At 42.9% G+C, this 26,081-nt stretch overlaps 1 protein-coding gene across 2 annotated transcripts in view; it reads left to right on the plus strand.

Moving 5' to 3' along the window:
• The first annotated feature begins 9,732 nt into the window (after positions 1-9,732).
• LOC132381964 (complement C1q subcomponent subunit A-like) overlaps positions 9,733-26,081 on the plus strand; it is a 30,241-nt gene continuing 13,892 nt past the window's right edge. Inside the window, exons 1-2 of one of the 2 annotated variants that reach the window (XM_059951666.1) lie at positions 9,733-9,811; positions 23,973-24,134. In XM_059951666.1, the coding sequence (XP_059807649.1) occupies positions 23,978-24,134 (157 nt within the window). In that variant the 5' untranslated portion in view covers positions 9,733-9,811; positions 23,973-23,977. Of the gene's footprint in view, positions 9,812-10,772; positions 10,864-23,972; positions 24,135-26,081 lie in introns of those variants that run through there. The other variant, XM_059951665.1, reaches the window with a different exon arrangement.

A 26,081-nucleotide genomic window follows, 5' to 3' on the forward strand; every position in this document is an offset into this window, starting at 1 on the left:
TAGGTGGCAGAATAAACCAAGTAAAATCTCCATCTTAAAGCTATTTGCTGGAAATGGAAGTTACTGGTCTCTTTGAGAGTTTAAACATGCAGTTGGTGATTTTGCTGTGCGCGTCTTTGAGATTAAGTGAACAGTTTATGATCCTGGTATGGACATGTTTATTTGAGCCATAATTCCCAAATCAAGGCTCATATCCAAAACAGTGATAATTGAAACACTATACCTATGAAGGCAGGACTGAATTAGCACAATGCAACAAGCACAGCCATGATACTAGAATGAGATGCTGCTGGATTTGTGGCTGGTTATCTTGCCATGAATACTCCAGTCTTCTCCACAATAAGAGTTTTCTGCACTACTAAATAATCATTCAAATAAGCTCTCAAAGGGATTTAGCCTCTGAACAAGAGTCAACTGCAACCCAGGTATATTCTTGAGCTCTGATACTGTGTGGGATAATTGTGCGTCAGTCTGCTTCTCTGCATCAGGAGGATATATGTTACAGATGGGGAGTGGCAGATGTTCACCAGATTGCCTCCTGAAGGCAGGACTGCCATAAGAGAAGAAACTGAAAAGTCTACGTTGAAAGTTGCTCGATATTTCACTGAAACAGAAAAACATAGAAAACCTACAACACAATACACGCCCTTTGGCCCACAAAGCTGTGCCAAACATGTCCCTACCTTGGAACTACATAGGCTTTACCCATAGTTCTCTATTTTATCTAAACTCCATGTAGCCATCCAGGAGTCCCTTAAAAGACCCTATCGTTTCTGCCTCCACCACCCATTCCATGCACTCACCACATTCTGCGTGAAAAACCTACCCCTAACATCTCCTTTGTACCTGTTTCCAAGCACCTTAAAACTATGCCCTCTTATGCTAGACAGTTCAGCCCTGGGTAAAAGCCTCTGACTATCCACACGAAATTTAGAAGAATGAGAAATTATTTCACTGAAATATACAAAACCCTGGTGGTGTTTTGTAGGAAAGTTGTAAGGATGATATTTTTAGAATCAGAAGTCAAATTGTTGTATAAATGTGAAGATGATTAACGTTTTACTGCATCCTGATGAAGGGTCTTGGCCCAATACATCCTGTGTACTCTTTTCCATAGATGCTGCCTGGCCTGCTGAGTTCCTCCAGCATTCTGTGTGTGTTTCATGGATTTCCAGCATCTGCAGATTTTCTCTTGTTTGTGATAACAATACTAGTGCAAGACTGAGTGAGAGAAAAATGGGAAAAATAGAATAGGGTAGCGTAGAATTTTGTTTGAGAATCTAACAGCAGTGGGTAAAAAGCTGATGTTGAACTTTGAATTGCCGTTTTTTAGGCTCCTGAACCTTCAGACATTGTGAACAGGGTATAGACGATAAGACTATTAGACATAGGAGCTGAATTAGACCATTCAGCCATTCAATTGAGTCTGATCTGTCATTCCATAATGGCTGATTTATTATCCCTCTCAACCACATTCTCCTGCCTCTCCCCACAACCTTTGATACCCTTTTTGATCAAGAGTCTATCAACCTCTGCTTTAAATATACCCAATTACTTTGGCCTCTACAGCTGTCTGTGCTCCAGATTCACCACCCTCTGGCTAAATAAATTCCTCCTCATCTCTGTTCTAAAGGAGCATCATTGTATTCAGAGTCTGTACACTCTGGTCCTAGACTCAACCACTATAGGAAACACCTTCTCCATGTCCACTTTAGCTAGGTCTTTCATGATCCCCTTTCATTCTTCTAAACTCCAGAGTACAGGTCCAGAGTCATCAAATGCTCCCCGTGCGTTAACCCTTACATTCCCAGGAACATTCTTATGAACCTTCTCTGGATCTTCTCCAATGTTTCTGATATAAGGGGCCCAAGACTGCTCATAATACTCCATGCAGTCTGACCAATGCCTTATAAACGTCAGTCTTACAGCCTTGCTTTTATATTCTTATCCTCTGGAAATGAATGCTATTCCTTTTCAAGAATACAACCTGTAAGTTAACCTTTAGGAAATCTTGCACGACAACTTCCACAACCCTTTGCACCTCTGATTTCTGAATTTGCTCCTTGTTTAGAAAATAGACTATGTCTTTATTCCTTCTTCCAAAGTACATGACCATACACTTCCCTACACTATATTCTATCTGAAACTTCTCTCCCCATTCTTCTAATCTGTGTAAGTCCTTTTACAGGCTCCCTATTTCCTCACCACTACCTGTCCCTTCATCTTATCTGTGTATTGTCTGCAAACTTGGCCACAAAACCATTAATTCTGTCATCTAATATGATATATATAACGCGGCACCTTGTCAAAGGCCTTTTGAAAATTCAAGTAAATGATACCCACAGACTTTCCTTTTTCTATCCTGCCTGTTATTTCCTCAAAAAAATCCAACAGATTTGTCAGGCAAAAATTTCCCTAAAGGAAATATAGGACTTCAGTCTATTTTAACATATACTTTTAAGCACCTTGAAACCTCATACTTAATGGACTCAAACATCTTAGCAACCATTGAAGTCTGGTTAACTGGCCAATAAATTCCTGTCTTCTTTCTTAAAGAGCAGAGTGGATTTGAAATGTTCTAGTCCTGGCATAGTGGGTGGGTGTACCTGATGATGGTGTCACCTTCTGAACACATCACCTCTTGTAGGTGTCCTTAGTGATGGGGAAAGCTGTCGTCATAGCTACAAACGTTTGTAAGTCTACCAGTCCTAGTGTCTTGCATTCCTGTGAATTTGAGTTGTCATATCAGGCTTGGTACAACCAGCCAGAACGTTTTGCACTTTTGAAATTTTTCAGAGTTTTCGATGCCAGGCTGAATCCCCTAAAACTTCTAAGGATGTGATAAGCCTTCTTCATTCAGTTTCTTCTTCAGGATGCATCTGTGCCCTGGTCTCAGGATGGATCCTCCAATATGCTGACACCCAGGAACCCTTTCTATTGCAGCCCCTTAATAAAGATTGGTGCCTGTTTGCCTGATTTCCTCTTTCTAAAGTTCCAAATCAGCTATTTGATTTTGCTGACATAGAGTGAGGGATTGTTGTTATGATACCACTCAACCAGTTGACCTATCTCACTCATGTACACCACCTTGTCACCATCTATAATTCTGCTAACAATAGTGGTGTCAGCGGTAAATATGCTTAGCCTCATAGCCATAGGTACAGATGGTGTAGAGCAGGGGCTGTGCATGCAACCCTGAGGCAGGTTGGTGTTGACGGTCATTGAGGAGGAGATGAGGTTCTGATCCATACAAATTGTGAAAGTTGAGGATCCAACTATGGAATGAGATGTAGAGGACCAGATACCGGAGTTTGTTAATGTAATTTGGGGAATGTTAGTGTTCATCACTGAGCTGTAATCAATAAAAACAGCCAGTCAGAGTTCAAAGTAAATTTATTATCAAAGTATATATGTCACCATGTATTTGCTTTCTTGCAGGCATACTCAGTAAATCCAATAAAAACACTGAAGGACCGCACGCAACAGGATGGACAATTAACCAGTGTGCAAACGACAACAAACTGTGCAAATGCAAAAGGAAAAATAAATAAGCAACAAGTATCAAGAATATGAGATGAAGAGTCTTGAAAGTTAGTCATAGGTTGTGGGAACAGTTCAGAGATGGGGCACATGAAGATGAGTGAAGTATCCCATTGGTTCAAGACCCTGATGGTTGAGGAGTGATAACTGTTTGTAAGCCTGATAGTGTGAATCCTGAGGCTCCTGTACCTTCTTCCTGGTGGCAGCAGTGAGAAGAGAGCAGAGCAAGGAGAACAGACGTAGGTGGTAGGGGTCGCTGATGATGGATGTTGATTTCCTGCATCTACCCTCCATGTATGTGTGCTCATTGGCAGGGAGTGATTTACCCATGATAGACTGGGTCATATCCACTATTTTTCATAGGATCTTCCATTCAAGGGCAGTGGTGCTTCCATACTAAGCTGTGATGCAGTCAGTCAATATACTCTCCATGACTCTCCACATATATGGAGGAATTTAAGGTGGAGGGTTATATGGGAAGCAGGGTTCAAGGGTCAGCACAACATTGTGCGCTGAAGGGCCTGTACTGTGCTGGATTGTTCTATGACTCATCTATAGAAGTTTGTCAAAGTTGTAGGTGTCATGCCAAATCTTCATAAACATCTGTGGAAGCAGAAATACTGCCGTACTTTCTTTATAATTGTACTTATGTGCTGGGCCCAAGTTGCTAACCCTCTCCACCTCTGATCCTGCAATAAAGACTAGCTCAAGGTCCTCTGACTTCCTCCTCCTGAAGTTAATAATTAGTTCCTAGGTTTCGCTGACATTGAGTGAGATGTTGTTGTGGCACCACTCAGCTAAATTTTCAATCTCTTCCTATATGCCGATTTGTCACCATTTTTGATTCCAGTTGTCCAGGTGGTTCAGGGAAGAATGGAAAGCCAGTGAACTAATGTCTCTCTTTGAGATAGGGATGAGATCCATAATTAGCTCAGTGATATAAATCCAACCTGAATGTACAATTAATGCCCTGGGTAGGGTGATGCAATAGAAAGACCTAGGAATACAAACAAATAGTTTGATGAAAGAGGGTCTACAAGTAATGAAGGTGTACAGCATACTGGCATTCATCAATCAGGGCAGTCAGTATGGTAGTTGGGAACTTCTGTGGCAGTTATATCCTGTATGATGTTAGTGAGACCTCACTTGGAATATTGCAAATAGCTTTGGTTACCCATTTATAAAAATGTTACTAACCAGAGAGAGTACAGTAAAAATTTACTACGATGTTGCCTGGACTTGGGGGCATGAGTTATTGTGAGAGTTTATGTAGACTAGTGTTGCGTATGTGACTGGTTACATGACAAAACTATAAATAAAAACACTAGAGACTGGAGCTAAGTTAACAGGGGTTCTTTACTTATGGAACCTGAACTAATGTCCTCAGTACAAGGTAGAGGATACTGTACAGTGCGGAGGACTGGGTTAACAGTCACTTTAAAATCTCCACAATGCACACCTTGCTTTGTTTTCCTGGTTTTATGCTGGAGGTTTTCTTCATCACTAGAACAACAGGTGTGACCCATTCACTCTAATCCACCTTTGACAGGACCCCAGTGTCCTCCAGTCTGCCTCTACTGTGGGACGGATTGCATATGGTACTGGCCTGGCTTTGTGAAATTTTGGACATGCATTTACCTCAATCTCAATCTTTGCTTTCATGCCCTGAAGTGTTCCTATTCCTTTCATGAACACTTCCTCAGAGTCAGCAAGTATTTGTGACAGTCACTCAGATGTAGCCTTGCTGCTTTCCTTTGCTGACACATCTAGTGCCTTGATGGGGTGCCAATCCAACTGGATTTTCCTGAGCTATTCACGTCCCAGCAACAGTCGTCCTCCATTTCTCAGTACGTAGAGGTTCAGCTGCTGCGTTTTACCTCTGTGGGTCACTGTCACTTTAATTTTGCCTTCGGGCCACACTTTCTGTCCTGTGTAAGTCTTTAGCGGTAGTTTAGATCATTTCAGAGGTATGTGAGGAAACAGTTATTTGTAGTTGTGTAAAGAGATCACTGTTAAAGCTGATCCTGTGTCCAATTCCGTTTTCAATCTCATGCCTGCCACTTGTGGAGTGATCCATATTACTCTTCGATCATCTCTCTCCTCCACGCTGTGAAGTGGCAGACAACACTTTTGTCTGAGTCATTTTCATCAGAATTGCTTTCTTTCGTTTTGTGCACATTGTTGTATTTTCCTTTCTGGAGTTTCTTGTTGCTCTGTATTTTGCCCTTTTTCTGCTGTTTAGCTTTGCATACTCTGCCAGTGTGACCCTGTTTGCCACAGTTTTGGCATTCTTTGTCTTTAAACCAACAACCATCAGGATAATTTGAACTGTTCCCACAATGATAACATTTCTATCCTTCATTTCTGCGCAGTAACAGTTTATTCATTGCATATTCCAGGGATTTTTATTGGAAGAGGTGCTAAAAACAAGAGAACATCAGTTTAAGATCAGAGGTGGGAGTCTGACCTTATGGCTCAGAAAAGTAGGGAAAGGAAGAGGAAGGCAGTAGTGAGAGGGGACCCTATAGTTATGGGGTCAGACAGGCAATTCTGTGGACGCAGGAAAGAAACGGATGGTAGCTTGCCTCCCAGATGCCAGGGTCCAGGATGTTTCAGATTGTGTCCAAGTTTTCTTGCAGTGGGAGGGAGATCAGCCAGAGGTTGTGGTACATATTGGTAGGAAAAGGGAAGAGTTCCTGAAAAATGAGTACAGAGAGTTAGGAAGGAAGTTGAGAAGCACGACCACAAAGGAAGTAATCTTGGGATTACTGCCTGTGCCACGTGACAGTGAGAATAGGAATAGGATGAGTTGGAGGATAAATGCATGGCTGAGGGATTGGAGCAGGGGGCAGGGATTCAGATTTCTGGATCATTGGGACCTCTTTTGGGGCAGGTGTGACCTGTACAAAAAGGATGGGTTGCATTTGAATTCCAGGGGGGCCAATAATCTGGCGGGGAGGTTTACTAAGGCTACTGGGGAGAGTTTAAACTAGAATTGTTGGGGGGTGGGTACCAAACAGAAGAGACTGGGGAAGAGGAGGTTGGCTCACAAATAGAGAAAGTTTGTAGACAGTGTGAGAGGGAGGATAGGCAGGTGATAGAGAAGGGACGCTGTAATAAATCTAGTCAAGAAGAAAAGAAAAAAATTTAAAAAAAGGTTCAGAGAGCTAGGCAATGTTAGAGATCTTGAAAATTATAAGGCTGCTATGAAGGAGCTTAAGAAGGAAATTAGGAGAGCCAGAAGGGGCCATGAGAAGGCCTTGGCGGGCAAGATTAAGGAAAACCCCAAGGCATTCTACAAGTATGCGAAGAGCAAGAGGATAAGACGTGAAAGAATAGGACCTATCAAGTGTGACAGTTGGAAAGTATGTATGGAACTGGGGGAAACAGCAGAGGTAGGTACTTAATGAATACTTTACTTCAGCATTCACTATGGAGAAGGATCTTGGTGATTGTCGTGATGACATGCAGCAGACTGAAAAGCTTGAGCATATAGATATTAAGAAAGAAGATGTGCTGGAGCTTTTGGAAAGCATCAAGTTGGATAAGTCACCGGGACTGGATGAGATGTACTCCAGGCTACTGTGGGAGGTGAAGGAGGAGATTGCTGAGCCACTGGCAATGATCTTTGCATCATCAGTGAGAATGGGAGAGGTTCCAGAGGATTGGAGGGTTGCAGATGTTGTTCCTTTATTCAAGCAAGGGAGTAGAGATAGCCCAGGAAACTATAGACCAGTGAGTCTTACCTCAGTGATGTTGATGGAGAAGATCGTTACAGGCAGGATTCATGAACATTTGGAGAGGCATAATATGATTAGGAATAGTCAGCATGTTGACGTGTAGCCAAGTGGTTAAGGCATTGGCCTAGTGATCTGAAGGTCGTTAGTTCGAGCCTCAGCTAAAGCAGTGTGTTGTGTCCTTGAGCAAGGCACTTAACCACACATTGCTCTGCAGTGACACTGGTGCCAAGCTGTATTGGCCCTTGCCCTTCCCTTCTACAACATTGGTGGCATGGAGTGGGGAGACTTGCAGCATGGACAACTGCCAGTCTCCCATACAACCCTGACCAGGCCTGTGCCCTGGAAACTTTCCAAGGCACAAATCCATGGTCTCTTGATGCCTATAAAAAAGGGCAGGTCATACCTTACGAGCCTGATTGAATTTTATGAGGATGTGACTAAACACATTGATGAAGGAAGAGTAGTAGATGTAGTGTATATGGATTTCAGCAATGCATTTGATAAGGTATCCCATGCAAGGCTTATTGAGAAAGTAAGGAAGCATGAAATCCAAGGGGACATTGCTTTGTGGATCCAGAACTGGCTTGCCCACAGAAGGCAAAGAGTTGTTGTAGTTGGATCATATTCTGCATGGAAGTCGCTCACCAGTGGAGTGCCTCAGGGATCTCTTCTGGGACTTACTCTTCGTGATTTTTATGAATGACCTGGATGAGGAAGTGGAGGAATGGGTTAGTAAGTTTGCTGATGACACAAAGGTTGGAGGTGTTGTGGATAGTATGCAGGGCTATCAGAGGTTACAGTAGGACATTGATAGGATGCAAAACTGGGCTGAGAAATGGCAGATGGAGTTCAACCCAGGTAAGTGTGAAGTGGTTCATTTTGATAGGTCAAATATGATGGCAGAATATAGTATTATTCTTGGCAGTGTGGAAGGATGAGAGGGATCTTGGGGTCCGAGTCCATAGGATGCTCAAAGCAGCTGCGCAGGTTGACCCTGCGGTTAAGAAGGCATACAGTGTACTGGCCTTCATCAATCATGGAATTGAATTTTGGAGCCGAGAGGTAATGTTGCAGCTATATAGGACCCTGGTCAGACCTGACTTGGAGTACTGTGCTCAGTTCTGGTTGCCATGTGGAAACCATAGAAAGGGTGCAGAGGAGATTTACAAGGATGTTGCCTGGATTGGGGAGCATGCATTATGCAAACAGGTTGAGTGAACTCGGCCTTTTCTCCTTGGAGTGATAGAGGATAAGAGGTGACCTGATAGAAGTGTATAAGATGATGAGAGGCATTGATCATGTGGATAGTCAAAGGCTTTTTCCCAGGGCTCAAACAGTTGCCACAAGAAGAAACAGGTTTAAGGTTCTTGGGAGTAGGTACAGAGGAGATGTCAGGGGTAAGTATTTTACTCAGAGAGTGGTGAGTGTGTGGAATGGGCTGCCAGCAACGGTGGTGGAGGCAGATATGATAGGGTCTTTTAAGAGACTTTTGAATAGGTACATGGAGCTTAGAAAAATAGAGGGCTATGGGTAACCCTAGTAATTTCTAAGGTAGAGACATGTTCAGCACAACTTTGTGGGCAGAAGGGCCTGTATTGTGCTGTAGATTTTCTATGTTTTTATTTTTCCATGGCTACTAGTGACCCTGATCAGGGGCTAAGCAAGTGCTACACCTTGTCCAAGGATGACCTGCAGGTTAACGAAGAGAAGGAGTGACTTACACCTCTTTTGGCAGAGACATATCTCCACATTGCCGCTGCTTAGACTCAATTACGCTAACACTCTCTTCAGTTTGTAAGATCAACCTTTACCTTCCAGCACCCTCTGTCTCACTTCCCCTGACTTCAGCCTCTTATACTGTAGGAATGAAAGCTGAAGGACAGCACCTGTACTGTGATGTATACAGAACTTGGAACCCAGGACCTCGTAGAGTAACTTCAGCAGATAAGTTTCCAGTTTGTTCCTCAGCATTCAGTCCTTCTCTTGCCTCCAGTCGGTGGTGACCATTTTGACATTGAGTTAGAGGGCAGGGTCAAGAGTTCCAAGAATGTATCCAACTCCTTAAGGGGAACGTCAGGAAATGTTACATCCACATTAGAAGTAAATGGTGACTGATGGGACCAGTCCTGGGACCAGGGAGTGACAGTGATGGAGAATGACAAAGTGATCTGAGGACATTCACCAGTCAGTCTGCTGTTGATGGGACATTTTTCCAAATGGTATTCAAGGTTTTTTCAAATGGTACTCAACATTTAAGGATTCAGAATAAAGTACAGGCCTCAAATTATAGGAGAAATATTTAGTCCAAATCTTATAAAGTCAATAACTTCATTTACTTGGCCAGCCTCCTTGTGGGATGACTTGGCAACCAATGTTCATCAACAACTACTTGGCTCAGCTTTGCCTTCATGTTGATGGGAATTCTGGATCAAGTTGTGCAACAAATGAGTCACCACCCCCCTCCCTCTCAGCAGAAGTTGTCATGAATGCTTCCACTTCTGTTTTCTTTACAGCAAGGACTTCTCCTTAAGGTAAGTTCTGATCTTTCCAAGAACAGTTCATTGGAAAATATATGCAGTTATATTGTAAGAAATGTGCAGATATGTGAACAGAATCTCTGAATTTAGACTGTTTTGCTTCATTTCTTGTAAGTTAGAAACCATCCAAAGAATTTAAGAGAGTAGTGTTACAAGGGATCTAGCTTCAGCAGTCTGTTCAAACTTTGGTCCACTTCTGTACTCTCACTTTTTCAAGTTTCAAGATTCAAGGTTATTTAATGTCATTTCCAGTACACAAGTGTAAGCAGACAAAATAATTGTTAGTCTAGATTCAATGCAGCACATAAAACCACAATAAAGATAAAGTACACAATAACAATAAAAAATACAATAATGGTGGTCCTGGCATGAAAGCATCTCTTAATAATGAAATTACATACTTCAGCATGCCATGAATCACTATTGAAAGTGGAATGAATATAATGTGATATATTTTAATGAAGTATTAATGATTAAGTACTTACAGATAATGTCACTTTTGAACTGACTTTGAAAACTGTTATATGAAGTTCTATCCATGTTTTGCTTATGTAGCTTTTAACTCCTTTTAAACTGTTCGAGTTGATGTAAAGGGATGGTTAAAAATCTGATGTGAAATGCCAGTGGTCTGACTAGATATGTGAAAATTCTATGGAATGAAGTGACCCTTAGGCAGGGCTGCATGATGTTCAGTCCACTGAAGTCAATAGAGACAGCTGTCCATCGTCACTATTTGTTTTCCATTTCTGTTCGGAGTGGAATCACTTGAAACAACCATGATCGATAGTGGAATATCGGAACCAGATGCTGGAAAGGCCATTCCATGCCTTTTCATACTAGGGGCGGAGTTTTTATCAGTGTGATCTTCCTGAACTACTCCAGATTCCTTCAGTCCCTTAGTAACCAAAAATCTGTTGATCTCGCTCACTCTCATTTTAAAACTCAATGTCTTTTCCTCCAGAGCCTTCTATCCATCTGTGCCTTGAATATGAACTGCAAAGGATCTTCAACACCCTTTTGGATAGTTTCAAGAGATCTATCATCCTGTGAGAGAAGATTTTCTTTCCTATTGCAGTCAGCCAGTCCCATATTCTGAGATGTGATCTTCTGGTTTTGACAGGAAAAATATCACTCCTACATCCACTCTGTCATGCCCAGTACAGATTTTAGCGTAATCTCTTCACCCAGATGCTGTCTATAACCATATAACAATTACAGCACTGAAACAGGCCATCTCAGTCCTTCTAGTCCGTGCCAAACGCTTACTCTCACATAGTCCCACCCACCTGCACTCAGCCCATAACCCTCCGTTCCTTTCCTGTCCATATACCTATCCAATTTTACTTTAAATGACAATATCTAACATGCCCTCTACCACTTCTACTGGAAACTCATTCCACACAGCTACCACCCTGAGTAAAGAAATTCCCCCTCGTGTTACCCCTAAATTTTTGCCCACTAACTCTCAACTCATGCCCTCTTGTTTGAATCTCCCCTAGCCTCAATGGAAAAAGCCTATCCATATCAACTCTATCTATCCCCTTCATAATTTTAAATACCTCTATCAAGAGCCCCCTCAACCTTCTACACTCCAAAGAATGAAGACCTAACTTGATGAATAGCTCAGACTCAGCAGAAAGCAGCTGACTGGGCAATCGAGGTCAGGTGACCAAGCAGTTTGAAAAGCTCAAACAAATAAATAGAGGGTTACCTCAAGCGGAGCGGCTTGTGGAAAGTGGCCAGTGAAGGAGTGGAGATTTGAGGCTTTGACTCGAGAGGCTTTGACAAGAAGAGGCGGAGGATGAGCTTGTTCCCAGTTAGTCTTTACAATGCCTCCTGAGACGGTGATGTGCCTCTACTGTGAGATGTGGCAGTCTTGGGGGAACTCCCCTCTCCCGCAGAGTCACACCTGCTGGAAGTGCTTGCGGCTGGGTGATCTGGAAGACCATATGAGGAATCTGGAGCAGCAGCTGGATGACCTTCGACTCATAAGGGAAAATGAGACAGTCACAGATGAGAGCTACAGGGAGGTAGTCACACCTAGGCTGCCGGAAGCAGGTCGTTGGGTGACAGTCCGAGGGGAGAAAGCAAAGGAGAGTAGACAGGTAGTGCAGAGCACCCCTGTAGCCATTCCCCTGAATAATAAGTTTACTGTCCTGGATGCTGTTGGCGAGGACGACCGACCAGGTGTGAGCCACGGTGGCAGGGCCTCTGGCACTGAGTCTGACCCTGTGATGCAGAAGGATGGGACGGAGAAGAGGAGAGCTGTCGTCATTGGAGACTCAATAGTCAGGGGAGCAGACAGGAGATTTTGTGGACGTGAGATGGACACCCACGTGGTTTGTTGCCTCCCGGGTGCCAGGGTCCGGGTTGTCTCTGACCGGGTGCATGACATCCTGGTATGAGAGGGAAAGCAACCAGAAGTCGTGATTCATGTTGGTACCAATGACATAGGCAGGAAGAGGGATGAGGTCCTGAAGTGTGAGTTTCGGGAACTGGGCAGAAGGCTGAAGAACAGGACCTCAAGGGTGGCATTCTCAGGATTGCTGCCAGTACTACGTGATAGTGATGGTAAGAATTGGAGGAGATGGCAGTTGAATGCATGGCTGAGGAGTTGGTGCAGGGGGCAGGGTTTTAGATTTTTGGACCATTGAGATCTCTTCTGGGGAAGGTGGGACCTGTACAGATTGGATAGGTTGCACCTGAACTCGAGGGGGAGCAATATCCTTGCTGGTAGGTTTGCTAGCATGGTTTGGGAGGGGTTAAACTAATTTGCAAGGGGGATGGGACCTGGAGTGATAGAGCAGTGAAAGAAGTGCATGGAGTAAAGCCAGATCTAACATATAGAGAGGCTTTGAGGAAAGAGCAGCAGAATAAAGGGTTTAAAGGTAGTAAGGTAGAAGGGCTAAAGTGTGTGTACTTCAATGCAAGAAGCATCAGGAACAAAGGAACAAAGATGAACTGAGAGCTTGGATACATACACGGAATTATGATGTAGTGGCCATTACAGAGACTTGGCTGGCACCAGGGCGGGAATGGATTCTCAATATTCCTGGATTTCAATGCTTTAAAAGGGATAGAGAGGGGGGATAAAGGGGAGGAGGGGTGGCATTACTGGTCAGGGATACTATTACAGCTGCAGAAAAGGTGGGTAATGTAGCAGGACTCTCTTTTGAGTCAGTATGGGTGGAAGTCAGGAACAGGAAGGGAGCTGTTACTCTACTGGGGGTATTCTATAGGCCCCCTGGTAGCAGCAGAAATACCAAGGAGCAGATTGGGAGGCAGATTTTGGAAAGGTGCAAAAATAACAGGGTTGTTATCATGGGTGACTTTAACATCCCTAATATTGATTGGCACTTGATTAGTTCCAAGGGTTTAGATGGGGCAGAGTTTGTTAAGTGTGTCCAGGATGGATTCCCGTCACAGTATGTTGACAGGCCGACTAGGGGGAATGCCATACTAGATCCAGTATTAGGTAACAAACTGGGTCAGGTCAGAGATCTGTCAGTGGGTGAGCATCTGGGGGACAGTGATCGCTGCTCCCTGACCTTTATCATGGAAAAGGATAGAATCAGAGGAGACAGGAAAATTTTTAATTGGGGAAGGGCAAAATATGAGGCTATAAGGCTAGAACTTGCGGGTGTGAACTGGGATGATTTTTTTGCAGGGAAATGTACTATGGACATGTGGTCGATGTTTAAGGATCAGAGGGCATGGATTGAGAATAAGAGGTCAGTTATTTAAAACAGAGTTGAGGAAAAACTTCTTCTCCCAGAGAGTTGTGGAGGTGTGGAATGCACAGCCTCGGAAGACGGTGGAGGCCAATTCTCTGGATGCTTTCAAGAAGGAGCTAGATAGATATCTGATGGATAGGGGAATCAAGGGATATGGGGACAAGGCAGGGACTGGGTATTGATAGTAAATGATCAGCCATGATCTCAGAATGGCGGTGCAGACTCGAGGGGCCAAATGGTCTACTTCTGCGCCTATTGTCTATTGTCTTGCAGGATGTTAGGGATAAATTTGTCCCGGTGAGGAAGATAAAGAATGGTAGGTTGATGGAACCATGGGTGACAAGTGAGGTGGAGAATCTAGTCAGGTGGAAGAAGGTAGCACACATGAGGTTTAGGAAGCAAGGATCAGATGGGTCTATTGAGGAATATAGGGTAGCAAGAAAGGAGCTTAAGAAGGGGCTGAGAAGAGCAAGAAGGGGGCATGAGAAGGCCTTGGTGAGTAGGGTAAAGGAAAACCCCAAGGCATTCTTCAATTATGTGAAGAACAAAAGGATGACAGGAGTGAAGGTAGGACTGATTAGAGATAAAAGTGGGAAGATGTGCCTGGAGGCTGTGGAAGTGAACGAGGTCCTCAATGAATACTTCTCTTTGATATTCACCACTGAGAGGGAACTTGATGATGGTGAGGACAATATGGCTTATTCAGAAAGTCAGAAGGCATGGGATCCAAGGAAGTTTGGCCAGGTGGATTCAGAATTAGATTGCCTGCAGAAGGCAGAGGGTCGTGGTGGAGGGAGTACATTCAGATTGAAGGGTTGTGACTAGTGGTGTCCCACAAGGATCTGTTCTGGGACTTCTACTTTCTGTGATTTTTATTAACCACCTGGATGTGGGGGTAGAAGGGTGGAATGGCAAGTTTGCAGATGACGCAAAGGTTGGTGGTGTTGTAGAGGATTGTTGAAGATTGCAGAGAGACTTTGATAGGATGCAGAAGTGGGCTGAGAAGTGATAGATGGAGTTCAACCCAGAGAAGTGTGAGGTGGTACACTTTGGAAGGACAAACTCCAAGGCAGAGTACAAAGTAAATGGCAGGATACTTGGTAGTGTGGAGGAGCAGAGGGATCTGGGGGTACATGTCCACAGATCCCTGAAAGTTGCCTCACAGGTAGATAGGGTAGTTAAGAAAACTAATGGGGTGTTAGCTTTCATAAATTGAGGGACAGAGTTTAAGAGACACGAGGTAATGATGCAGCTCTATAAAACTCTAGTTAGGCCACACTAGGAGTACTGTGTCCAGTGCTGGTCGACTCACTATAGGAAGGATGTGGAAGCATTGGAAAGGGTACAGAGGAGATTTACCAGGATGCTGCCTGGTTTAGAGAGTATGGATTATGATCAGAGATTAAGGGAGCTAGGGCTTTACTCTTTGGAGAGAAGGAGGATGAGAGGAGACATGATAGAGGTGTATAAGATATTAAGAGGAATAGACAGAGTGGACAGCCAGTGCCTCTTCCCCAGGACATCACTACTCAGTACAAGAGGACATGGCTTTAAGCTAGGGGGAAGGAAGTTCAAGGGGGATATTGGTGGAGGGTTTTTCATTCAGAGATTGGTTGGTGCGTGGAAGCACTGCCTGAGTCAGTGCTGGAGGCAGATACACTAGTGAAGTTTAAGAGACTACTAGACAGGTATATGGAGGAATTTAAGGTGGGGGGTTATATGGGAGGCAGGGTTTGAGGGTCGGCACAACATGGTGGGCCAAGGGGCCTGTAATGTGCTGTATTATTCTATGTTCTATGTTCTATGTTGTTCAACCTTTCTCTGTAACTTAGGTGCTGAAACCCAGGTAACATTCTAGAAAATCTTCTTCGTACTCTCTCAATTTTGTTGACATCTTTCCTATAATTCAGTGATCAGAACTGCACACAATACTCCAAATTTGGCCTTACCAATGCCTTGTACAATTTTAACATTACATCCCAACTGCTATACTCAATGCTCTGATTTATAAAGGCCAGCATACCAAAAGCTTTCTTCACCACCCTATCCACATGAGACTCCACCTTCAGGGAACTATGCACCATTATTCCTAGATCACTCTGTTCTACTGCATTCTTTAATGCCCTACCATTTACGATGTATGTCCTATTTTGATTATTCCTACCAAAATGTAGCACCTCACACTTATCAGCATTAAACTCCATCTGCCATCATTCAGCCCACTCTTCTAACTGGCCTAAATCTCTCTGCAAGCTTTGAAAACCTACTTCATTAACCACAACGCCACCTATCTTAGCTTCATCTGCATACTTACTAATCCAATTTACAACCCCATCATCCAGATCATTAATGTATATGAGAAACAACATTGGACCCAGTACAGATCCCTGAGGCACACCACTAGACACCGACCTCCAACCTGACAAACAGTTATCGACCACTACTCTCTGGCATCTCCCATCCAGCCACTGTTGAATCCATTTTACAACTTCAATATTAATACCTAATGATTGATACTTCCTAACTAACCTTCCATGTGGAACCTTGTCAAAGGCCTTACTGAAGTCCATACATCCACTGCTTTACCCTTGTCAACTTTCCTAGTAACCTCTTCAAAAATTCAATAAGATTTGTCAAACATGACCTTCCATGCAAATCCATGTTGACTGTTCCTAGTCAGACCCTGTCTATCCAGATAATTATATATCCCATCGCTAAGAATACTTTCCATCAATTTACCCACCACTGATGTCAAACTTACAGGCCTATAATTGCTAAGTTTACTCTTAGAACCCTTTTTAAACAATGGAACAATGTGAGCAATATGCCAATCCTCCAGCACCATCCCCATTTATAATGACAATTGAAATATTTCTGTCCAAGCCCCTGCTATTTCTACACTAACTTCCCTCAAGGTCCTAGGGAATATCCTGTCAGGACTCAGAGATTTATCCACTTTTATATTCCTTAAAAGTGCCAGTACTTCCTCCTCTTTAATCGTCATAGTTTCCATAATTTCTCTACTGGTTTCCCTTACCTTACATAATTCAATATCCTTCTCCTTAGTGAACACCGGAGAAAAGAAATTGTTCAAAATCTCCCCCATCTCTTTTGGCTCCACACATAGCTGTCCACTCTGATTCTTTAAGGGACCAATTTTATCCCTTATTATCCTTTTGCTATTAATATAACCGTAGAAACCCTTTGGATTTATTTTCACCTTACTTGCCAAAGCAACCTCGCATCTTCTTTTAGCTTTTCTAATTTCTTTCTTAAGATTCTTTTTACATTCTTTATATTCCTCAAGCATCTCATTTACTCCATGCTGCCTATATTTATTGTAGATCCCCCTCTTTTTCTGAACCAAGTTTCCAATATCCCTTGAAAATCATTGCTCTCTCAAACTTTTAATCTTTCCTTTCAACCTAACGGAGACATGAAGATTCTGTACCCTCAAATATCACCTTTAAATGATGTCCATTTCTCTATTACATCCTTCCCATAAAACAACTTGACCCAATCCACTCTCTCTAAATCCCTTCGCATCTCCTCAAAGTTAGCCTTTCTCCAATCAAAGATCTCAACTCTAGGTCCTGTCCTGTCCTTCTCCATAATTATATTGAAGCTAATGCTATTGTGATCACTGGACCCGAAGTGCTTCCCAACACATACATCTGTCAGCTGACCTATCACATTCCCTAACAGGAGATCCAACACCGCTCCTTCTCTAGTTGGTACCTCAATGTATTGCTGCAAAAAACTATCCTGCACACATTTTACAAACTCCTAACCATCCAGTCCTTTTACAGTATGGGCTTCCCAGTCTATGTGTGGAAAATTAAAATCTCCCACAATCACAACCCTGTGTTTACTACAAATATCTCCTTACAAATTTGCTCCTCCAATTCTCGCTCCCCATTAGGTGGTCTATAATACACCTTTATAAGTGTTACTATACCTTTTCCATTCCTCAATTCCACCCAAACAGTCTCCCTAGACAAGCCCTCTAATCCATCCTGCCAGAGCACCGCTGTAATATTTTCTCTTACAAGCAATGCAACACCTCCCCCTCTTGTCCTTCCGATTGTATCACACCTGAATCAATGAAATCCAGGAATATTTAGTTGCCAATCACACCCCTCCTGCAACCATGTTTCACTCATAGCTACAACATCATATTTCCAGGTATCAGTCAATGCGCTAAGCTCATCCACCTTTCTTACAATGCTAACCTGTTCAACTTCCTGGTATTTTTATTTCAGATTTCTAATATTTGCTGTTCTTTTTGGATTCCCATGGAAATGGTGTATGTTTCTATGATTTCTATGCTAATTAGAAACAAAGTTGTAAATACATAAGAGGTTGTGAAGATGCTGGAAATCTTGACCTGGAGAAGCAAATCAGGAGGAAAATAAACAGTCCAATGGCCTTCGCCTAGAATATCTGCTGTTTATTTCCCTTCAAAAGTTTCTGAGTTCCTCCAGCATTTTTCAGGTGTTGCCCAAGAATTATAGGCATGGAATCTGTACTTGAATTGGCAAAGTTTGGGAGGATATGCACCGAAGGTGGGCAAATGGATTAGTATAGATGGACAGAATGGTGAGCATGTTCATGGTGGATCAGGGAATCCCTTTTTGTACTCTACAATTCAATGACTCAATGCGTATGCACAGAGACATTTAGTATTGATGAGGAAAGCTTGGAGAGCATGAATAACTTCCCACACCTCTGTAGCCATGTGCAGGAATAACAAGAGAACTTTTGTTCCATTATATACCAAAATAATAGTATATTGTTAATGTTTTTCATCTTAGGCTGTTCACTGGGATCAGATAACATTTTTGTGAGCATGGAGTACCAATGAGACCAACACAGGGCCTGCTAAATTTTCTGCTGATGGACAGGATGAACCAGTTTGTGATGTAGGTCCCTCAAAACTTTCCCCTCAAATCCCTTTAATTCTCCTTCCTCTCACCTTAAATCTATGCCTTCTTGTTTTTGATACTTCCACCTAGGGAAATGATTCTGCCCATGTCCCCTTTCCATTTGATACTTCCACAGAGGGAAATGATTCTGCCCATGTCCCCTTTCCATTTGATACTTCCACAGAGGGAAATGATTCTGCCCATGTACCCTTTCCATTTGATACTTCCACAGAGGGAAATGATTCTGACCATGTACCCTTTCCATGACATATAGAATTTGATATACCTCAGATCAGTTTGGTATCTCCTGGACTCCAGGGCAAAACAAACAATACCTTTTTAAACATTCCTTATCACTAAAGGCCACCAATCAAACCAACATCCTGATGAGTCTCCTCTACACTCACTTCAGTGTAACTATATTCATCCTACAGACTGGTTTCCAAAACTGCACATAATACTCTGTGTGGCCTAACCAATGCACTGTAAAGTGACAACGCAATGTCCCAACTCATATATTCCATGTTCTGATCTTTGAAGGCAAGCATGCCATATGCCTCCTTCATCACCCCATCCTCTTGTATTCCTGCCTTCAGGGAACTTTGGACTCAGGTCATGCTGCTCATTAGCACTCACTTGTGCCCTGCCATTTGCAAGATGTGTCCTACCCCTATTTGACTTCTCAAATTGATCATAAAGTACAGGAGCAGAATTAGAGCCATTTGGTCATTGAGTCAGACCCTATGTGGAGTACTGGTCACCTCACTACAGGAAGGATGTGGAAGCCATAGAAAGGGTGCAGAGGAGATTTACAAGGATGTTGCCTGTATTGGGGAGCATGCCTCATGAGAATAGGTTGAGTGAACCCGGCCTTTTCTCCTTGGAGTGACGGAGGATGAGAAGTGACCTGGTAGAGGTGTACAAGATGATGAGAGGTATTGATCGTGTAGACAGTCAGAGACTCTGGTTTAGGCTTCCCCACAATAGGAAGCATCCTTTCCACATCCATGCTGTCGAGGCCTTTCAAAATTTGATAGTTTTCAATGAAGTCACCCCTCACTCTTCTGAATTCCAGAACCACCAAACGCTCATCTAGCCTTTCAATCATGGATTCATTTTTGTGAACCTCCTTTGAAACTTCTTCAATATCAGTATATCTGTTTTTTAAACAAGGGGCCCAAAACTTCTCACAATATTCCAAGTGAGGCCTCACCAGTGCTTTATGAAGCCTTGGCATTCCGTCCTTGCTTTCATATTCTGGTCCTCTCAAAATGAATGCTAATATTGTCTTTGCCTTCCTCACTACTGACTCAACCTGCAAATTAACCCTTAAAGAATCCTGCAAGTATCTTTGCAACCCATATTTTTTGAACTTTCTCGCCATTGAGAAAGTAGACTATACTTTTATTTCTTCTACCAAAGTGCAAGACCATACACTTCCCGACACTCCAGTCCTTCTGCTACTTCTTTGCCCATTCTCCTAGTCTGTCTAAGTCCTTCTGTAGTCTCTGTGCTTCCTCAAAACTACCTTCCCCTCCATCTATCCCTATTATCTACAAATCTGGCCACAAAGCCATCAAATCTATCCTTGTAAAAGGAAACGGTCAAAAACACAGACCCCTGTGGAAAATCTCTAGTCACTGACAGCCAACCAGAAATGCTCCCTTTATTCCCACTCTTTGCCTCCTTTGAATCCCTAATGCCCTATCCATGCTTGAGTCTTTCCTGTAATACCACAGGTTCCTAACTTGTTAAGCAGCCTCATGTGTGACATCCTGTTAAAGGCCATCTGAAAACCCAAGTACACAACATCCATCAATTCTCCCTTGTCTATCCTGCATGTTATTTCTTCAAGGAATCCAAGCAAGTTCGTTAGACAAGATTTTCCCCTGGTTTTATGTTGGTTTGGACTTGTTAGCCACAGTTGTGTTGTACTGCCTTAAAATACTTCTTTGGTATGATATATCTTTGGGATATATATATATATATATCCTGCACTTTCCAAATGTGGAAAATTACTTGTCACTGACTCCCTTAATATTCCCACTCTGCATATCTGCCTGTCCTTTTGATACAATGTGTGTTCTTGGATGTTAAGCTGCCAGCTATAATCTTCTTTCAGCCAGTATTCAGTGATGCCCACAACATCATTCATGCTAATCTGTAATTTCATCAGCCTTATTTTGTATACTGCATACATTCAAGTATAACATCTTTAGTCATAATTTACCTGTTTTGATTTTGTCTGGCTTTTACATTGCAACTCATACCATTGAATGCAATTTTGCCCTGTCATCAGCCTGTCCTTGCTAGCAGTCTCACTACATATTGCACCTGTTTGCAAACCAACTACCCCACCCTCGGCACTATCACTCTGGTTCTTACCCTCTGTTAAATTAGTTTCAACCTTCCCAAACAGCTCTAGCAAACCTACCCACAAGGATAATGGTCTCCTTCAGGTTCAGGTGTATCCCAACCCTTTTGTACAGGTCATATTTTCCACAGAAGAGATCCGAATGATCCATAAATCTGAAACGCTGTTCTCTGCACCCGTTCCTCAGCCACACAGACATCTGCCAAATCATCCCATTCTCGCCCTCACTGGTGCATAACACAGACAGCAATTGAGAGGTTATTACTCTGGAGGTCCTGGTTTTCAGATTTTGCTCGCTAAAATCTCTTTTCAGGACCTCCTCACCCTTCCTATCTATGTCATTGGTACCAACGTGTACAAGATTTCTGGCTGGTCATCCCTCCCCCTTTAGAACAGTGCGGGCCTGATCCAAGACATCCGTGACCCTGACTACGGAATCTCCTATCATCAGTTAGACCTCTTCACCTCTGTTCTCTTCTGAGACACAATGCCATAGTCAGTGCCAGAAACTTGATCACGGTGGCTCTCCCCTGGTAAGTCAACCCTCTCAACAATTTCCAAAGTGGTATATTTATTATTGAGGGGAATAGCCACAGGGGTACTTCACACTCGTGGCCCATTTCCTTTCCTCCTCCTGACAGTCACCCAGTTACCTGCCCCCTGCAATTTACCTCCCTGTAGCCCCTATTTATCACTTCCTCATTCTCCCTTATGAACTGCATTACCTTTCACTTGTCAGGACTAAACTTCATCTGCATTAGCAACATCTGCTAATGCTTTGCTCAAGTTTCCATTTGATCTATCTCCTGCTGTAGCATTAGACAACTTTCCTGAATATCCACAACACCACCAATTTTCACATCATTTACAAACATTTTCCAAATTCCATGACTGGTAAAAAAAATTAAGGTTTACTATTGGGCAAATGAATATTGCTCATGAGCTGCTTCTACAGAAGCAATTATAGCATCATGACTACAAACCCAAAACTTGAAGGATCATATTACAGTAATTATAGATCATAAAAAGCTTCAGATGTTCTTATCTAGTGTAGGAACCCTTAAAGCTTAGAACATAACTGTTTGAGTCAATGTGTTAATAAAGGATTAACACTGCTGCTTGGGATTTTCCTTGCCCTTGTCAACCATGTCACAAGATACTGACTCTGATGGATGTGCATCAGAATGCAGAGTGTAAACTGGATTGAGTTAATGGTGCTGTAGCCATTCAGGCTGAGAGGGATGGTTGCACTGGCAGAACCAGATGATGACCTTCACTCCACTTCTTCCATGGATGGGTTCATCTTGTTAAGATATGTGGAAGATTGCAGATGTCACTCCACTCTTTAAGAAGGGAGGAAGGCAAAAGAAATGAAATTATAGGCCAGTTAGCCCAACCTCAGTGATTGGGAAAGTGTTGGAATCCATTATTAAAGATGAGGTTTTGGGATACTGAGAGATTAATTATAAAGTAAGTCAAATTCAGCATGGTTTCTGTTAAGGGAAATTTTGCCTGACAAATCTGTTAGAATTCTTCAAGGAAGTAGCAAGCAGGATGGACAAAGGAGAGGTAGTGGATGTCATTCACTTGGATCTTCAGAAGCCATTTGATAATGTGTCACATATGAGGCTGCTTAATAAGATAAAATCCTATGGTGTTCCAGGAAAGATACTGGCATGGCTGTCAGGCAGGAGGCAGTGTGTGGGAACAAAGGGGTTTTTTCCTGGTTGGCTGCCAGAGACTAGTGGTGTTCCTTCTGGGTCAGTATTGGTACCACTACTTTTCATATTATTTGTCAATAATTTGGATAATAGAGTTGATGGCTTTGTGACAAACTTTGCGGACGATATGAAGATAAGTGGAGGGGTAGGTAGTGCTGAAGAAGCAATGCGATTGCAGCAGGACTTAGACAAATTGGAAGAATGGGCAAAAAATGGCAGATGGGATGCAGTGTTGGGAAATGTTCATACATGGTTCATACATTTTGGTAAAAAGAATAATAGTGCGGACTATTTTTAAATGGCGAGAATATTCAAGCATCAGAGGTGCAGAGGGACTTAGGAGTCCTCGTGCAAGACTCCCATAACGTTAATTTACAGGTTGAGTCTGTGGTAAAGAAGGCAAATACTATGTTGGCAATTATTTCAAGGGAAATTGAATATAAAAACAAGGGTACAATGCTGGGGCTTTATAAGACACTAGTCAGGCTGCCCTTGGAGTATTGTCAACAGATTTGGGCCCCATATCTCAGAAAAGATGTGTTATCATTGGTGAGAGTCCAGAAGAGGTTCATGAGGATGATTCCAGAAATGAAGAGGTTAACACATGAAGAGTGTTTGGGAACTTTGTGCCTGTACTCACTGGAATTTAGAAGAATGCTGGGGGAATCTCATTGGAACCTCATTGAAAGGACTAGTTAAGGTGGATGTGTTTTCTGTGGTGGGGTTATCTAGAACTAGAGGAGTAAAGCCAGATAGTAGTGAATCTGTGGAATGCTCTGCCACAGACTGAGGTGAAGGCCAAGCCCATGGGTATACTTCAGTCAGAAGTTGACAGTTTCCTAGGGCTGAGTAGGATCCGAGATCAGACATGATGGAATAGTGGAGCAGATTTGATAGGCTGAATGGCCTAATTCTGCTCCTATGTCTTATGTGTGTGTGAAAGGATGCTATTCTTTTCCCACCAGCCCTCCACATCCTTAAACCAGCTGTTTCTCAGATGATCAAATCAGAAATTAAAAGATGACAGTCAAGTTCAGAAACTCACTTCCCATGCATCCGTTGTTCTTTTTGTGATCCACTCAGGTTTAATATTCTGTCTCACACAATCAAAAATCCTCCTTCCTTTCAAAGGGATACTTGCTTTTAGGCACAAGTTCTGTCCCCATTTTCTGAATTATACCACAACACGACAGCGCCAACACTCCATACAATTCCAAGATTTGAAGATATAGACTGTTGGGGGTGAGCTGTTGATTCACTTCAGAGAGGGCAGCAATTGCTTCAGTGCAATGCTTGCTTATATGGAGGTGTCAATATGTATGTTCCAAGCAGATATGTTCATCTGCAAGACTACGGACGCTAACTTTTCTGTGATGCTGTGTGTTTTTCTGTTGTGTGCAGGCACAATGGAGTGTGTTGGACTGGTGCTGTTCCTGCTGATGGCAGAAACTGCTGCTGCTGCTGAGTGCCGTGCACCTGATGGTCAGGATGGTAAACCTGGCAACCAAGGCCCACCTGGCAGAGATGGCAGACGTGGAGAGAAAGGTGACACAGGCGATCCAGGTAACACACAGCTTCAGTTACAAAATACACACATCACACAGCAAGGATGTAATAGCGATACACTAATTGTTACTATAAGACCATAAGACATAGGAACAGAATTAGGTCATTCAGTCCATTGAGTCTGCTCCACCATTCAGTCATTGCTGATCCTTTTTTCTCCTCCTCAGCCCCACTCCCTGGCCTTCTCCCCATTCCCTTTGATGCCATTTCCAATCAAGAACCTATCAGGCTCTGTCTTAAATAACCCAAAGATCTAGCCTCAGCAGCTGCCTGTGGTAATAAATTCCACAAATTCACCACCCTTTAGCTCCACATCTCTGTTTGAAATGGATGCCCCTCTATCCTGAGGCTGTGCCCTCTTGTCCTAGACTCCCCACAATGGGAAACATCCTTTCCACATCTACTCTGTCTAGGCCAGGGGTCAGCAACCTTTACCACTGAAAGAGCCACTTGGACCCGTTTCCCACAGAAAAGAAAACACTGGGAGCCGCAAAACCCGTTTGACATTTAAAATGAAATAATACTGCATACAACGTTTTGTTTTGCCTTTATGCTATGTATAAACAAACTATAATGTGTTGCATTTATGAAATTGATGAACTCCTGCAGAGAAAACGAAATTACATTTCTGCATGCAACAAAAACATTTTGACCTCCGAAAAAAAGACGTTGGGTTGAAGGTTACTTTTAAGTAAAATACTCAATGTCTATTTGAGTCCTTCTTGTATTTATGAAAAACGCCAAACTTAAATTTGCCGCCAGCAGCAAACCAAAAATAACGTCAGCCAGCTGTCAACCTGAAAAATAAAAGGACTATTTCACTGAACAATGAAAACATATAAATATACGCAAAATAATAGGCAATTAAAATATTTATCATCCTTGTTCAGGTTGACTCACACCTGACAATGCAGTCGTATTCAGTAGGGATGGATCGATGCTTAGGGGAGTGACCGGGAAGGATAATGTGTTTTTTTCCTCTCTGAACTCACAGAAGCGTTTCCCAAACGATGTTTGCATTGCGATGATTGCCAAATGTAAATACTCCGAATTTATCAAGTCGTGACCTTGTTTGAACTCTCTCAAATTGGGGAAGTGAGACAATGTGCCTTTCTGTAAATCTCTGGCAAGCACTGTCAACTTGCGCTCGAATGCCAAAACATCCTCCAACATGTGCAGGGCTGTACGTCCTTACCCCGTTGAAGAGCTGTGTTCAGCGTGTTCAGGTGCGCTGTCATGTCTACCATGAAGTGTAGCTTTTCCAGCCACTCTGGCTGTTCCAGCTCATGAAAGGTGAGCCCTTTGCTGCCCAGGAAAGTTTTCACTTCTTCCAGACACGCGACAAAGCATTTCAGCACCTCCCCTCTGGACAGCCAGCGATAAAAACACGTTGCAGTGGTGTGCTACACGCAGTCAGTAAACTGCAGTCAAAGATAGCTTTATTCAAACTAAACAGCCTTGCTTTTAAGCCTCCCTCAACCCGCCCCCCATGGGCGCGGATGCTGCAAAAGACACGTACTCACAAACCCCCGTAGGCTATCTCCCTTAGCCTGAACGCTGGCTAATTGTGAGCCGGTTCAGATGTGTCAGGAAATGGGTCGCCACAATGTCTTATTTAGATTGTACAAGATCACCATAATCTTCAAATTTAGATTTACATTTCAAAAACTAACAAACCAACATAAAATACATTTTAATTAAATACTGACCATGTAGCGGTGTGCTACATGCAGCGCTAAAATTACGACACGGAGTCGGTAACTGCAGTCGAAGGAAAAAACTTTATTCAAAATCTTCAGCCTCACTTTTAAGCCTCTGTCAACCTGCCCCCATGGCGCAGAGGCTCCAAAGCTCTGTGCTCGCAAACCCCCGTAGGCTATCTAATTGTGAGTCGGTTCGGATGTGCCAGGAAAAGGGTCGCCACAACCAATTATTTCTCAAAGC

This window comes from Hypanus sabinus, chromosome 27 (assembly GCF_030144855.1).
Source record: "Hypanus sabinus isolate sHypSab1 chromosome 27, sHypSab1.hap1, whole genome shotgun sequence".
Lineage (NCBI taxonomy): Eukaryota > Metazoa > Chordata > Chondrichthyes > Myliobatiformes > Dasyatidae > Hypanus > Hypanus sabinus.